The 17,025-nt window shown below is 39.4% G+C and overlaps 2 protein-coding genes and 1 non-coding gene across 9 annotated transcripts; 2 read left to right on the plus strand and 1 right to left on the minus strand.

Annotated features, from left to right (window-relative positions):
• Nucleotides 1-939: 939 nt before the first annotated feature.
• On the minus strand, nt 940-16,869 carry LOC139815166 (uncharacterized). 5 transcript variants are annotated; one of them, XM_071781840.1, is made up of 17 exons: nt 15,538-16,869; nt 15,084-15,256; nt 8,635-8,705; nt 8,360-8,558; nt 7,561-7,777; nt 6,466-6,636; nt 5,923-5,994; nt 5,762-5,851; nt 4,749-4,847; nt 4,476-4,592; nt 4,207-4,372; nt 3,229-3,408; nt 2,865-2,966; nt 2,419-2,520; nt 1,802-1,969; nt 1,624-1,692; nt 940-1,285 (listed from the first exon to the last, which is right to left on the minus strand). In XM_071781840.1, exons 3-17 carry the CDS (start codon nt 8,684-8,686, stop codon nt 1,170-1,172), a joined length of 1,920 nt encoding a protein of 639 aa, XP_071637941.1. In that variant the 5' UTR covers nt 8,687-8,705; nt 15,084-15,256; nt 15,538-16,869; the 3' UTR covers nt 940-1,169. The 5 variants fall into 5 exon arrangements, 4 of the variants coding, with proteins under 4 accessions (XP_071637941.1, XP_071637940.1, XP_071637944.1 ...); XM_071781839.1 differs by lacking the exon at nt 15,084-15,256; XM_071781843.1 differs by lacking the exons at nt 2,865-2,966; nt 15,084-15,256.
• Nucleotides 6,206-15,354, plus strand: LOC139815167 (uncharacterized). 3 transcript variants are annotated; one of them, XM_071781844.1, is made up of 4 exons: nt 6,206-6,326; nt 9,269-9,368; nt 10,461-10,630; nt 12,175-15,354. In XM_071781844.1, exon 4 carries the CDS (start codon nt 12,445-12,447, stop codon nt 14,068-14,070), a length of 1,626 nt encoding a protein of 541 aa, XP_071637945.1. In that variant the 5' UTR covers nt 6,206-6,326; nt 9,269-9,368; nt 10,461-10,630; nt 12,175-12,444; the 3' UTR covers nt 14,071-15,354. The 3 variants fall into 3 exon arrangements, with proteins under 3 accessions (XP_071637945.1, XP_071637947.1, XP_071637946.1); XM_071781846.1 differs by having other exon boundaries at nt 6,232-6,330; XM_071781845.1 differs by lacking the exon at nt 6,206-6,326 and having other exon boundaries at nt 8,738-9,368.
• Trnar-acg (transfer RNA arginine (anticodon ACG)) lies at nt 9,296-9,368 on the plus strand. Its single transcript has one exon. It is a non-coding gene; the product is annotated as a tRNA-Arg (tRNA).
• Nucleotides 16,870-17,025: the final 156 nt, after the last annotated feature.

The following is a 17,025-nucleotide window of genomic DNA, read 5'->3' on the forward strand; positions in this document are numbered from 1 at the left end:
ATTTTTTAAATATTTAAAAAATATATAAATATATATATTCGAGAAGAAAAATCGCGAGAGAGATTACAGAGAGATCGAAAATCAAAAGAGCGGACCTCGCGGCAGCCTTGCAGGAGGCACCTAACCTGTTCTACCGGTCGGTTTACCTATCTGTCTACCTGCCTACCTACCTGAGGCGCTCTCCGCGCGCGTGTCTCCGGCGAGAAAAAAAGGGGTACCGACGGGGGCGTGGAGTCGTCCCGTGTGCCCGTGGAAGGCCTTCCCTCACGGACGTTCCTATCGCTGCTCCGGCTCCGTCATTAAATCCCGCGAGAGACACCCGAGTTACGAACCGAGGGGGGACGAGACGGCGGATCGTTAAATCCACGAGCGGTCGCTCTCGCGTGTATGACCGTTCTCTCACACGGACGGCCGCGGGAGCGGTTTTTGACAAAACGCCGCGGAACGTCCGACTCGCTTCGCGCGGCGGTCGATATACGCTCGGCACGTGCGCGCGGGGGGGACCCCGACGGCGGCCGCCGACCCGAGCGAGCCGCGGACGGCGGATCCCGGTAACGAGACGCGCGGAACGAGACGTGGATTCACCCCCGGATGCCGGGAACGACGTCACGGTAAACAAGCCCGCCGCGCGAATCCCGATCCGACGCACGTCGCGGCCATCACTGGCCGTGTCGCTGGATCTTCCCCGACGGCCCGCTGGTGGCGCGCCCGATCGTCCGATCGCGCTCTCTCCGAACGCCGGGAACGGGGAATGCAGACCGCAGCGACCCTCGCGACCGTTTCGAAATCTCTCTCCGCGGGGATTCGTGAGATTCGTGATTCGTCCTTCATCCGCGAAGGCGCGGGCGCGGAGAGCGATCAGGATTCCAGGAATTCAGCGAGAGAGATGACAGTAGACAGTACCCTCGGTGATTTAATTACCATTAATTACGCATCGAGAAGCATCGAGAAGCAAGCTTTATTATAATACATCAAAGTAAGCTAAATTGTAATTTAGAGAAACGCTAGCTTTACGTGGCAGTGCTTCGTCGTGAGAGATTTTCAGTTCGATGTTACTAAATTATAAAAACGCTCAATGTCAGAAGATACATCGAATGATAATTTTGTTTAATAATCTTTCTCCGCAACGTTCCTTCTGCTACGTATATAGAAATATTGGTTCCTGCTGATTAAGGACCTTTCTCATTGCCACGATTATGCAGGTAATTGCTGCCAGGATAATTGCAGAATTCGCAGTATCCGGGCGGTCCCTGCACTCCTGGCGGTCCCCTCGCACCAGGAACACCTGTTAACAGTTACAGAATTAATTTTTTAATTACAAAATTACGGAATTGGTGCAATATCTTGCGTATAAAGTGATTGCAATGCCCAAATTATAGAGATCTTAATTATTCCATAAATTATATTGGAAAAAATCCTTTCGAGACATGTATATTGAGAAAAGTAAAAAACCACTCAACATATGAGAGGTGATTTCATTCCTTAGAATCATTTTTAGGCCGCAAATGAAAATTTCTAGATTCTGTTAACCCCATCTCTCCTTAAATGTGTGTAAAGTTTTTTATCAAAATCAGAATTTTTGCCTTTGCGAGGTTCTCTTGTTAGATATAATAATCTTTTTACCTGGTCTGCCTGGTTCACCTCTATCTCCCTGTCTTCCAGGTAAACCGACGCCGTCATTACCAGGAGGCCCTATTATAAGAGGTAGTATGATTGCTATATAGCCATCCTAAGATCTAATGTAATAATCTCTCATTGCTATCTATTTAAATAATCTTTTACTGATGTAACATAATTTAACCTGATAGACCCGGTGGACCAGGCGGACCTTCCAAACTGATTCCCTCGGGACCTCTGTCCCCCTTTTCTCCACGTTCACTAGGTGGTCCCTGTGGACCGATGGGACCCTGCGAGCCAGGTAAACCGACGAATCCACGTTCCCCTGGTAAACCCGGTGGGCCCGGGTCGCCTAAACGATCGAAAATCGGAATTAAATCACGAAATAATTACGATATCGTACAAACAGCGATAAAAAATTGATATCAAATATTGATATCAAATATGAATGCGCCATGCGTTAATTTCTTTACATTATCCGGGCATCTTTTTTAAAAAACTGGGTCTTTGATAAGATTCCATTTTGATAATACATAGAAAATAAAGAATAGAACAGATATAAAAACTGAAGGTATAATCAAAGATTTGTCAATGATGTTAAAGCGTGTGCTGCTTTAAAAAAAGATATATCCGCTTTAATGCATTAAAAAAGCGTCATGTCCGATGATGAGAGAATTAAGCTAATGAAATTACTCGACTAATCTGATTTTCTGCGTGCGCACGACAAAAGCGTTCCATTAGTCCAAACAGGCTATTTTCCAGACGTTTCAGAGAATTGCTTTGGTTCCGAGTGATAGGTACCTGGGATGCCCCGCTTTCCGGCTCGACCGGGACGGCCGTGTCGAGCCGGTCCCGGTAATCCGGGTAGCCCTCGTAGACTCTCTGTTAGTTCATTCAGTCTTTCTGCGACACATGCCAATATATCATTATTGTTATGAGCGTAACCACGACGCCGCGTTAAGTGCCACGTGTATGAATACTATGAATTACGCCATTCGCATACGTTATAGCTCTAGGGACACGAGGGACGGTGATACTTCAAGCGTTTAAATGGCGATGCTACTACAACGACGCTCGGTTTTGTCGCCTGACAAACATCTCTTGAGTTAGGTCCCATTTTATCCAAGATTCCTCTATAAACTAAGAAAATCCATGTAGTAGCAGTTGATCTCTAACGCGATTAATCTGTCGTGCCGAACGCAAGAAAAAAGCGCAGGGAATTGATGATTCTGACTCGAAGGGTGTACCTGGACGACCTTGGACCCCAGGTGATCCAGGACGGCCCGGACGACCTCGGCCAGGTGGGCCCGGCGGACCTTGCATTAGCGCTGCCATTTCGGTCATCTGTTCTGTATGCATATGGGTAATAACAAGGAAAAAAATCACATCACAATTTGCACATATTCCTGTCTTTTCCACTCATGCGCAGTTTTATAATAAGATACAGCCGTCACCCCACTTTCATCAAAGTTACCTGGAGTTTAATCGACTTAACTAGTTTAATTTATATATCTTTACAGCGAAAACGAAGGGAGTCGACGATTGGAGGATTAGTTAAATTTTAATTCAATTTCAATTAAATTTAATGTCTACGATAACAATGAAAATTACCTCTCAGAACAGTGGCGCAGATATCGCGAATTTCTGCCTCACTTATACTATGGCCTGGTGGACCTTGAAGGCCGGGTAATCCCGTTTGTCCTCTGTTCCCGGGGGAACCTTGCAATCCAGGCGCTCCGTCACGACCGCGAGATCCATCTAATCCCGGATATCCTTTGTCTCCAGGTTCGCCTAAAATTATTTATAGTAATCTAATTAATATATTTTTTTTATAGTTCTCTTAATAATTTCACCCCCTTTTTCTCCTGAGTCAATCACTTAAATATTTAATAAATAATAATCTTTATTGCTAATAATGTACATAATGTAAGTACAAAATGAAGTTTTGTGGTTACAAATAACGTAAAGAAAAACAAAAAGAAATTGAAATGTTTATAATAAAATTTCCTATTCTACATTGAACAATTAACTTTGGTACTTGAGGTACTTGTAAGCACATAATTTTGAATTACTTATAGATGAGCATAGATTGCGATAAATTGATTTACAATGACTGCGAATGAGCGCATCTGGGTCAGTGATACGTGGAATATTATGCGCCGCTTGAATCGTTTAAGAGCGCCATTTAAATCGTTAGATCAAAAATGATAAATTTTGATCTAACGATTTTCAACCCGTATATACGTATTACATATCCTTAAAAATTACTCATATTTTTCCATTAGTAAATTATACTCGTAGATTAGAACTTGAAAATAAGCATTACATATTACATAAAGTACTGGTACAATCGAGATTAGACGGTTTTGATTTAGACATTACGATGACAACGAGTGCATTAATCGGACATACTCCGTTTCGTAATACTCTCTCGCTATATGCAGAATAACGCAATTATACATCTCGACTCGATTTCTAACGAGATCGAATTACGTCGTCGGACGCGTGTTTGACGTTCCACAAGCGGATTTCATCTATCTTAATTGAGACTTATCTGATGTTCTCTTTCCGAGGAATAACGTAATGTACCTTTCTCACCCGGCTGCCCTTGAACACCATTGTCTCCCCGTTCACCTTTCTCACCCTTGTATCCTGGTGATCCAACAGGATAAAGAAAATCGCTCATATTCCCTGGCGGACCCGGAAATCCTCGAGGACCCTGATCTCCTTTCAAACCCGGAAATCCCATATCCCCCTATTGAAAAATTAATTATTTTACTGTTATTTATCTCATACAAAAATTTTCTAGCCACATGTAATCATATCCAAAAAGTTCAAAAGAGCAACGAAGAGCTTACTCTTTCACCCTTTCGTCCTGGTGATCCTGGTAATCCCGACGGTCCCGCGGGTCCGATCGCTCCTTTTGAACCTTGCAATCCCGGAAAACCTCTGGCACCAGTGTTACCTGGGGCTCCCTGATAATATACATCTCTTACATTTCTTTCTTTGCATACCATAGACGTAATATACGTCTATGGTATGCATACATGCTGTCTATGTTTTGTAAATGTAAATATTATTTGGATGATTTACATATTATTATAATTTTTTGAATAAATAAGGAAACATACTGTTCTTCCTTGTTCTCCCGGCGGGCCACGCGGACCTGGAAATCCAGGCGAGCCTGACGCACCAATTGGTCCCGGCGCTCCGGATGGACCGGGCAATCCCTGATACGATTTTCTTTATCAACGCGATCTCGGAAATTATTAAGAAAATTTTAAAAAATGTATGCAGTTTTAACTATCATAGCATTTAATAAATAGAAAATATATTAAGTTTATTTGTTTAGTGATTATAAGGTCGAACAAAGAAGTTCTGGGACTGATAAAATAAAAATCCCAAAACGTCACATAGAATAAAATAAACGCTTTTAAATTTTCAATATACCCAGGTAGCATTAATGTCTAAAAGACATCATAAAGATGTCTTTAAGATGCCAGAAATCTTAAAGATGTCTTTATGATGTCTTTTAGACATTAATTGCTACCTGGGTATTCCCTAGCGACTTCGATGACATCGCTTGTATAGATCATGCTTGTTTAAATGTGTTACAAGAGAAGCTGGTTCGGTCACATTCCTTTGAATGTCTTTGAAGTCCCCGAAACGTCTTCCCTTCGAGGCGGTTTTCAATTTGGGGAATAACATAAAATCCACAGGGGCCAAATCCGGCGAGTAGGGAAGATGTTCCAACACGCCTTTCTTTGCCAGCAATGTCGCGCATTCGAGTATCATTGTGAAGATCCAGATTTGGACCCTGTAGGCTTTATTGTTGTGAAGAGAAAATGTTTCGAGGATGTCCATAACAAAGAGCATTCCAGGATCTATCAAGCAATGTCATCAATGTATACAAGTTTCTGGGGAATATATTAAAAATTGAAAAACGCTTATTTTTTTTATTCTATGTTACGTATTGTGATTTTTATTTCATCAGTCCCAGAACCTTTTTGTCCAATCTTATATGATTAATATAATTAGTCGTAAACTAAACTTTATTAGTATTTCACTTTTAAACTGCTGAAAAAGCTTACTCACGGTCTGATATGCAAATATTTTACAAATATAAAACAAGGAGAGGACTTACGTCTGTACCGTTGAATCCATGTGGTCCTTGCGGACAAATCGTGTCACAGCTGGGTGTTATTTGAAGCAGAGAGGCTGCGGCTATGGTCTTCTACGGTCACGTACATTACACTAATCAGATCTCGCGAATCTGTTAAATTTGCCGAAATATGTGGATCTTACCGGTAGCTCTTCGCACGTTTCTCTCTCGTGTCTCGTTGGATCGCAGTTTAGAACCATCCATTGCACGTCGATCTGAAGACAATGCAAATAGACATATATTTAAAATCTTAGAATTTCATACTGACATTTAATTAAATGTATACCTTTTTGTGTTTTTCTTTCATATGAACAAAGATATTTCTATTCGTTAGAATTATAACGTCGTCGCGTGTGCATTCTGGATATGGGCCAAAAGGTCTAATATTAAATTCAACTCGTCCTACTGACAGTTTTAGGCTATTTGAAGCGGTAGTTATTAAGTAGCGGGCCAGTTAATTGTGACGGCCGACACGTAACTTCATCTCTGGAAGCAGTGCATTCCTCGCAGTGACATAATAACGATGCAATTCGTGGATGTTAGATATGTATGTGAGTCAGCGTTTATAGATGGTTGGATCAAAATTCGTTCAGGATTTTTCGATCCAAAAAGTTAAGCTGTAGATTAAATAGCGCGATAATCAAGCTTCGAATGCAAATCTGATTGATATTATAACGAGGTCTTACCGGTACAGTGATCTTACTATTGCTCATTTTGGCTATCGATATGTTCCCATCGACTTTAATCGGGCCGCGCGGTTTTAGATCTTCCACGCCAGCGAATTCGCAGTCGACGTTAAGAACCAGCTTATCCTTGAACACCCCAAAGTTTACCTTGTGCCAACCCCTGTCGAACACCTGTTAAAAAAGAAATCATACATATTTTTCAATGACGCAAGCTGCAATTGATCAAATCTTTTTCTTAATATACATATACATTATCCTAGACAGGATAATGATGTAGAAAGAGACAAATGAGTTTTAACTAAGACTCATTACCGAGAGGCCGCGAAGTTTCGTATTTATCGCATAAATCTATGCTGTTTCAAAATGCAGTTAAGTAATCGCAAATCTCATCGATCAAAAGACCCCGAGCGCGTCGTGACGTTCTCTTATCGCAGTATCGCCGAGGATGCCGAGCGTGAGACTCGTTTCTCTATAACGCGAGCGGGAGGATTTCTAATTGTCGAGGCTCTTTGAAGTGACATTTGCGCACGAAACGACCCGACATATTACATCCGTTACATCTGCCCTGTGTACAAATACAATTCACGCGCCTACTTTCGCGGCTCGGCACGCATCTCACGCAATAGCTTACGCTTACGTAATGATTTCGTGGGGCGAAACACTCATGCATAAATAAGTGATCGGCCAAATCGTTTTAACGACCACGACTCCGGCTCTCTCTCTCTCTCTCTCTTTCCTCGATGATTTTTTTAAGAAACGACCTACTCGAGAGGATTTACGACAGATACATTCCACATCGTGTTGGCGCCGCATATTGGGGCGCGTTCGACTTTAGAATCATCGATCTGGGGCGGTACAGTGTCTTACAATTAGCAAAGAGAAAGAAACTGGAATGTCGCCTTTTGCAAGAGAAAATCTAGATAATCGACAATTTATCAATTCGGATAATTCTCCACGATTTTGTCTTCGCTGTTTGAGTGCGTTGAGCCCGTTTGGCAACAATGCCAAGCATTTATTTTATGAATAGTGGACCATTACGCGCAACAATCCGCGAACTCTTCTAGAATGATGACGGATATGGTTGACGACACTCACGCGATCATTCACGAAAGAGACCGTCTGTAATTCTCCCTCATGGTCGATCGATGAAAAATCCAGTGTTCGCTTCCTGGAATTCATCGTGATGAGAAGCTGAGCGTCGCCTTTCGCGTCCACGATCTTAATGATGTGCCAAGGATACTTCGGTGATTTTCTAGCTCTCAACGTATACACCAAAGAGAACTCCTCTGAAAGCCCGTTCGGTGTGATGTTCCTGGAAAAGAATTCGCACGTGCAAGGAAGATCGGCATTTTCCTTAATCGATATCTTTTCAACGGGCAAATTTACAAAAGGCTATATTGAAGAATCATTAATTAGACGAAAAGAATTTTCAGTACCGCATTTGATTTCGGATAGGCGAACATTTAAGGTACTATTTTGAAGTCATGGTAAACTTTGCAAAGGACCCGTGCCAACTAAGGATGATTTTGACCAAACTCTGACTCACTTAATCGGCGATTATTATCTTCGTTAACGTGGACAGAATTTTTCATTATTTGATACATGGAAAAGACAGTAGGTTGGACGAAACAAATTGTATAATTAAAAATTTTGCTTTAAACAATTATATCAGTTAAATTATGTCCATTTCTATCAATGCAAATTAATTTTAATTTTGTTTCAATTTACTTTTGATCTTTTTCTAATTCTTAGAACTAGAAAAAGATAAAAATTAAGTTAAATAAAGATTAAGGTAATCTACATTGGTAAGAAATATTCGTCGAGACCGAGTTAATCAGGGTCCGTGACCCAAGTCGGCCCAGGCCATTGTTTCTACGCGTACTAATTTGAATACTTCGTCGGGAGGGTGACATCAGTGTCTCTTTCCAGCCGGTATGCAGTCTGCATGCGATTGCTGCCCCGAACCTTCGTCATGCCGTTGTAACGGGCATCTAGCAGATCCAATTTCAGCTTGCTAATAAAGTCGAATGTCTGAAGATCATCCTCGCCAGACTTGTAACCGTTGCATAATCCGCGTTTGGCGATGGTATATTCTAGAGAAATATGACACCACGAGTTTCGTGAACGTTGCACGTTTCAATTCGTAATATTGTTGCGAAGAATACTTACGAGCATAAGTAATTATATGCGCTATCGTGAATATCCATGTTTGCAGATACATTTGCCGCAACCGAATAAATCTGAAACAGCGACGATACTTCACGGTGAAAATAATTATTGACACGGTATCTGTTATGCTTTAGAGTAAATCCCCAGATGTTCGATGTAAAGAGATATAAGAAATTTCAATTTTTAATGGCATTTATAAAGGAAGATATTCGAAAAATATGTTAGCTAATGCGAGACGTCAGTTTAGTGAAAAAAAAATTGGAGTGCAGATTCTGACCAAACTCCGATTAACTTAATCGGTGGTTAACTTGTCAAATATCTATGCTATTTTGTTAAGATAAATAGAATTATTTTTTGTTGCTTAACGTATGGAAAGAAAGATTAGATCAGGGACAACGAATTGTACAATTCGAAGTTTTGAAATTCTTCCGGTTGAATTAATCACCAATTAAGTTAATCAGAATTTGATCGAAGTCGTTATAAATGTGATATTAATGATCTTCAATCATCTCTGAATGTTGAAGCATTACAATGTAAAATATATGTAATATGTAAATGTACGTATATATGTAATATATATGTAAATATATGTAAATTATCTTTCATACATAGATTTATATGTTTTAATTTGAAGCTACATTGAAGAAACGGGTTCTAACACGGTCCTGTGGCGCAACGGATAACGCGTCTGACTACGGATCAGAAGATTCCAGGTTCGAATCCTGGCAGGATCGGTGAGTCATATTTTTGACAATATACAATTTTTATAAATTTTTGAAAAGTAAAAATTGATATAAAGTTAAAAGAGACAGCCGTGAAATGAGAAGCGTGTTTAGAACGTGTGTTTTATTTAAGGTTGATAAATATATATATAGTCTTTTTTTTTACTTTTTGCGAACTTTGATTGGCAATCAATGGTCAAGATTATTTTGGATTATGTTTTGGAGAGAGAAATACAAAAAAAAAGATTCAAATTTAATCCGATTTGGACGGTTAATCCAATGGGAATCGATGAGCCTACGTAATCATTACTATCGCGTGTTGAAGTTTCGTGTTGCGTTTCACACACAGTAATATCGATCGGTGTTATTAATCTTTTAAAGATAAATTGCACTGCTTCTCCCCCATACCTAAGCATCAAACAGGACAAAATGTATATTTCAGCAATCGTTTTTCGAAAGTATATATTTCAGCGATCATTTTTCGAAAGAATATAATTCTCAAGCCTCCTCGGCGAAAGGACATGGGAAATACTCTTTCGTTCCAGAATGATAACTTAGAAAAAAGATATACATGAACGACGTGCGAAGATAACGTGGATCAAATTTTGTGTATTTTGCTTTTCCTCACGTAATTTTTAGTCGAATAGAGATTGCGGTTTAAAGTAACAGCTCTTCCTTTTTAATCCGGTTAAGATGAGATGTGATAAAGAATTATAAACACAACATTATTTTCACAGCAGTTTTCTGTAACAGTCATTATAATAAAAAACATTTTTTTTAATGATTCGAAAATTCGGCAATTTTATTGGCATATACAGGGTGATTCGAACAACCCTATTGTCCCGCACAGATTCCTGACTCGATTCTGAGACGATTTTTCCTGTAGCAAAATTTTTGCCAAAGCTTAGTTTTCGAGTTATAAAAGAAAATAGTTACCTTATTACGAGCTAAGTACAAGAGGTAGGCAGGGTCATATACAAACACGTAAACATCGTAATCACGTAAACCACGTATAATAATAATTAATTGCTATACAGAAGAACAATATTCGTCTTAAGCGAGCGGTGTTGCCAATAGTTTCTTTGTATGCTTTCTTGCCGACAGCGCGCTGAGAGGGACCATCCTCCCTGCTGCCTCCTACGAAAAGTTTGAGCTTCGTCGAAAGTGAAAGTACGAAAATCTGGTCAGTCTTGATGACAGCGTCACGTTTATAACAACTTCTTTGAGGTTTTACTTCGTTTGCTCGGGCGAAATAAATATCATCTCAGTACGAGGTATGTATACATTTAAAGAAAACGAAACCAAACTTAATTTAAAACATTATAAAAATTTCCATGTTACTATGATTTAAATTTTTTAATTGGCTAGAAAACAATAGTTACGAGTAGAAATTTTTCTTCAAGTAGTGTCAGTCCTCCGAGGAAGATAATCGCGTAATAAATTACAATCAAATATTGTTAAGTATTGAGACAGGATATACATCGTAAATTCTATAACTAATAACTATCTTTGATATTTTCTTTATAATTCTATAATTATAATTTTTTTATCAATATTCGTAAATACTCATCAAATTCGTATTATTATTTAACTATTCAATCTGACGTCTCTGACAATGTTGAGGAAAAAATAGTTTACAAATATATACAAAGAAAAAGACAGATAACACTCACAAGATAGCTCCTCTGAATTCTATGATTATTTAAATATTTATTATAATCAAATCATTATGAATATTATTACGTTATCGATATCATATTTTTTTCTGATTTCGATCGATGATCGAAAACGCCAATATTTATTCTGTGTTATACACATATCGGTCGCTATTTAATTATTAGAGCATTACAACACTTTATTCGTGTAAATTAAACTGGCAATCTGAGTCAGGTGAAAGTATTATAGGAATAAATAAATGTAAAGCCTTGTGTCTACGATCGCTCCGAGATCTCGGACGGTGAAAAAATTGGCCAATCACATTTAAATAATTCGGCCATTGACCGAGGCCATTGACCAAGGCTATTTGACCGAGGCCATTGCGAGTTTTTAATTATATGTCTTTCTCCGACAGTTCCGAGAACTCGGAACTGTTTTTAGAATCGTCGACCCAAGGCTTAAATGATGTAAACATAGTTTACAAAGTCGAGGACAGAAGACGGAATTCAAGGCTGACATACCGTTAACTAATAAACGTACCTACATCCGTTTTGTTTTGTTAGACTGCTTTCTTTATAGGCCCTATGATTAACAATTCAGCATTTTTCCGTAAACCATATCGCTTTAACGAACAATTGAAGCTCGCAACCGATTTAACTTTCATATCTGCACGGAATGCTTTCAATCCTCAATCTCTGCCCAGACAGCAAAACGTCTGTCATATTTGCGTAATATATACATGAACTTATAACGAGCGTTGCAGTAATAACATGCAAAAAGATGCGTCCGCAAATACCTAACAATAGTATTTGCGGACGCAGCTTTTTACACGTATTGAATTTGTTTCAAGCAACGGTTGCAACGGTTCAAGTACAATTCATGTTTACGCATTGTGGCAACAATACATAAATTGTTCTCCGTAATACGTTTGCATAATTTTGCACACTCACGTTTTGCTATCTGGGTGATTTTGACTAACTCTAACATGCTAAAGATTATTATCTGTGAATCTGTTAGCCACAATAGACTCGGGAATGTCAGGATCCATAACGTGTTATGAAATACGTTTCGGGTAACGGTTCGCCGTATCCTTTTTTTCTGATCTCTATACAAATAACATATGTCAACAATACGATACGAATTGTTTTTGTTTGAACATCAGAGGCATCAGATATCAGATCGCGTGACATCCGTTGCACGAGGTGGCGCCACATTCGAGGACGAAGTCGAAGCGAAGTTTTGTTGCTGACACAGGCGAAGTACCGGCGACCGGCGACTATCGGACGAGTCACTGCGGTAGTTGCCGCGCCGCGCGACCGTGGACTCGCAGGGGAACGCTCGACGGGAGCGGCGGCGGCGGTGGCGGCGGCGCAAGAAGAGGTAGGACGGTCGAAGAGACTGGACTTGATCGCGAGAGACAAACACGGACGGGATGCGCATCGCCGAGGTGCAAACGAAAGGAAGAGGCTTTCGCATCTCCGCCGACGTGACTCTGCGTGAGTGCAGCGTCGTCATCGTCGGGAGTACGTGCGGGATATGCGGTAGAGCCTTCAAATGCGAGAGCGACGTTGCTCTGCACACACGATGGCGGCACAACGCTGCCCTGGGATCGCTAATGGACATCTTGGACCACCACAAGATAAATCTCGACGGCGGTCAGCAATTCGACGTGTGCGACATACCCTTCGAGATCCTCTCCAATCTAAGGATCCACAAACGACTGACGCACAAGAATAGGGTCAGGCAGAGAAGGAGTCGCCAAAAAGGGATGGTACGCGTGAAATTCAAACTGAACGGCGTGACGACGACGGACGTGAGCCTGGATCGGAGGTACATAAAGCTGCAGAATAGCCTCGGGTATATCGTCGACGTTTGCACGCAAACTCCGGGCTCCTTCGAAAATGAGGGAGCCGAGAGAAAAGATAACCGCGCTGGGAATATCGATTTGTCTTTCCCGAACCATGTTGTGGACGAGAGTCACATGCAACACGGTATACGGCCCGACAAAGCTGCGAATCGATACATTGTAGGTAAATTTGCGTCTACCAAAGGCGACGCGATAGCGAGTCGCACGGTTGTGGTGGGGAAGAGTCTCGAAAAGATCTCGAATACGCCATATAAAGACGCAATCCCCGATAGCAACAGTTCTTGCGAAAGACAGGAAGATCGTTGTTATCTCGCTTCGCAGGAAACCACAGCTGACATGGTTATCAAAACTTTTTCCGATAGCATAGACATCCGCGATAAGGAAAATTCGCCAACGACGAACGAGCGAGAAAGAAGAAATTGTCAAAACGAAATTTCATTCAACGACAACAAAGTTCTTCTCGCCTGCCAGCCGGAGAAATCCGACAAAACGTCACCTATGTCCAAGCAAAATTCTTGGTCCAGCGAAAGCCCTCACTACTCTATCAGATGGTCTGGTGAAGTTGCAGGGGCCAAAGAAACCGCTGAATTGACCAATTCTTTCATAAATTCCATGGAAATAATTATTAATAACGGAAAAAGTTATGGTTTTGACGGAGACGCGACGAAACGTTTAGCTCCTCCTTTATCTCGACTTCACAAAAAAACAGAGTCGGTGAAAACTAATTCGAACATTGACGATGATGTGCAAGAAGTGCTGCGAATAATGAGAGGAAATACGCAAAACGACATCAATCACGAGTCGCCTAATCGTATGGAAAGAGAGATGCTGGTACAAAATGCTGCAAGCAACACGTTGCCTTCACAGCTGGAGCCGACTATTTATCCGGAAGAATGCGACGTTGTATTTACGAATTTCGGACCGTCCGATTGTCCGTCATTCATGACCATAACTGAGAGCGAGTATCAGTTCCTGGCGAATTCGTTCAATAGAAAGCTGGGTATTTATTTGGAGGATCTGGACCATTACAGGATCAGACTCTGCAATGATCTACCGGAAATTAATAACAACTTGGAAGAGTACGCGGTATGTGCTCACCAGGATATCTTCGAAACGTGGGAGCAATCGGACGGGTCGCCGTATACTACGGAACTGAAAGCCAATGACAACGAAATAGCTGTGCTAGACTGAACATATTAGCAAAAACTTGACTAGCGTTGGAGACCCGGCTCCTTAAATATGTTCAAGACCAAGCAACGAACGTGCCAATATATTCTTTTATTTTCCTTTTACGTTGTTTTTAATTTTCTTAAATTTTAAGAAAGATATTCGTGATATAAGTATATGTTATGTATTTTTTTCTATATAAGTATTGATTTATCTTACACACATTCACACACACACACACACACACACACGTGTGTGTATGAATAAAATCGACAAAGAAGAGCAAACTTTCTATAATTGTTTTTCTTTTCTTACTCTTATCATTTTCACTATTGCGTTGTCTTCTTTATTGAAACAAATGAGCTGTACAAAGGACGTGTAATACTTCAAGCGAATTGAATAAGTGTGATATATCAAGTTTCAATTTCGAAAACAAAGACTTTCGGCTTATGGTAAATAAATAAAAATCCTAAACGTTTTGTTTATGAGCATAGAAAGATGCTTGAAATGCTATTCTTGATGTTAAAAGATCTGAATGTGAATAATTCGCAATTGTTAATCTTGTTCGGTTATCGACTCTTGCTACAAGGGTTAGTAAGAGCTTCTAAAGCTCTAATAAGATATATAAACATTGTTGATTATATTTTAACAAATTAAAAATTTTTAAAAGCAATAAGAGAAAAGACGAATTATATTCTTACTGGTTTAAGTCTAAACGTTATATATTTGAATTTTTCTTCTTTTTCTCCCGACTGCTGCCAACCTTCGGTTGGCGAAGACGAGGGAGTATGCGTTTCATTAGCTTGTGCGATTAAATAACCGTTTTGTAACAATAGTCACGTTAATCGTATGGTTCCGTTAAAACTGGTCGATTATAGACGTCTCATTTCGCTATATTCCTACTTATATGTATGCTTATATACATATGCTATTACTATAACCATAGATATAAATTTTTATATTCTTATACGTTTCGTCAGAAATTTCTTTTGTGTCAGGTTAGAGTTACAAAAGTTACAATATGTAAGTTCACGTACATGATGTTCTAAGAGAAAAAGAAAAATTTCTCATTCGTTTACACGACTCCTCTTCTGATTTCGTCGTCTTCGTCAATATCGCGCACTATGTATGTCAGTCAATTTTTCTAAGAGTAGTACTGCTGCCAAAATGTCGTTTTCCCTAGCACTTAGGTAATACATTAGCGGCGCTCCTATTTTTTTGAAAGAAAGATACAACGTTATAGAAAATTAGAATATTTTAGGATTTTTAACATTCTACATGTTTGTAATAAATATTTGTTAAAAAACATCAATTTCTGTTTTTATTTTCCAGTAGCATCGCGTTAGAAGAATTTGAACACTACGCGAACAATAAAAGACAATCCCTACAAAGGAATAAGGAAGGATTGCCACGATTAAAGTCGCGCTAAAAGATCGATCCGTCTACCGTGGTAATATCGCGTGTGGCGGAATAAAAACGTCCACGCGTTACCGTTGTTGCTTGCGTGACTTCCTCGTCGCTTCTTGTCGTTGTCACGCATTCGGCACGCACGCACGAGTCGGTGAAAAGCCTCGATGAGGGAAGGGTGAAAAGAGAGAGAGAGAGAGAGAAAGAGAGAGAATTTCCGGCGATACACCACCGCCGGCTTTAGTATGTAACGATCAGGCCGCTTCGCTTCCTTCGAAATAGAGAGCACGTTACTTTCGCGATTCCGCGAAGCGCGATAACACTCGAGATGCAGGATGCAACACGATACACAGCATTGCACAGCCGCACGCTAACTGATAAGCTCGCTGTGGACCTCATCGTCGGGCCCCTCTACCACGGCCCTCTCAAGTAGGAGAAACCGATTCGATCTTATGAGTCACAAAGGGAGAGAAAAGACGGTCGTCGAATCGGTGCATCAAAGGCAATTGGCGGAATAGAGCTCGAATAATTGGCATCGCGATACCAAATTTTTTACAAATATTTTCAACGCCGAAAAAAAAAACAATTGTAAAACTAAAAATCGTTCTTCAGAGTTATCGGGGATAAAACAAGAAAATATAAATAATACATTTCAATCTTTTTTTCGGTGAAAAGTCGATATATTACATATTTCTAAAATAAATCTTCATATTTTTAAATTTCAGCTTTAATTGCAAATCAGATGTTTATTATTTTATCTCGGTGTTATATTATTTAATCACTTAATTACTTTGATAAATCTCTTATTTATCATTTAATTAAAATAATTTTTTAAATAACAGTGAAATATAATTAAGGGGGAATATATGCAGTCAGAGGCGCAAAAAAAGAGGGATTTTCTCGAATTTTTTTTACGTAAACGTATTAACTTTTTTATTCAGAAACTTTTACATGATATTAATATATGTTTGACGAACTTTTTGTATTTTTTTTAGTAGAAAATAATAGTTATTATAATTTTGGCGAATAATTTTGGCTTTTATTCATACTGAAGTCGGTGGACACGATATCTCAAAATCTACTGCACCGATCTTTTTGAAATTTTACACATTTCTTTTATACATATTAAGCTTCCGTGTGGACGAAGGATTTTTTTTTCAACGACTAGAACTTGTTTTACAAAAATGAAATGGTCAATTTTTTTTAGTAAAAATCGTGACTCGAATTTTAAAGTTCTCTAAAAAATTCAAAATTCAATTTTTTTCGAAATCCTTCGTTCATACGGAAGATAAAGTCATCTACTAACGAAATCTTCTTGGTTTTTTTATTTTAGATAATCCTGTCTCGAGATATGATGTCCACCGGGATGCAACTTTTTTTTTAGGAGTTGTATTAAAATATTTGCCAAAATTATAATAACTATTATTTTCTACTAAAAAAAAATACAAAAAGTTCGTCAAACATATATTAATATCATGTAAAAGTTTCTGAATAAAAAAGTTAATACGTTTACGTAAAAAAAATTCGAGAAAATCCCTCTTTTTTTGCGCCTCTGACTGCATATTCCCCCTT

Source organism: Temnothorax longispinosus, chromosome 6 (assembly GCF_030848805.1).
Source record: "Temnothorax longispinosus isolate EJ_2023e chromosome 6, Tlon_JGU_v1, whole genome shotgun sequence".
Taxonomy (NCBI): domain Eukaryota; kingdom Metazoa; phylum Arthropoda; class Insecta; order Hymenoptera; family Formicidae; genus Temnothorax; species Temnothorax longispinosus.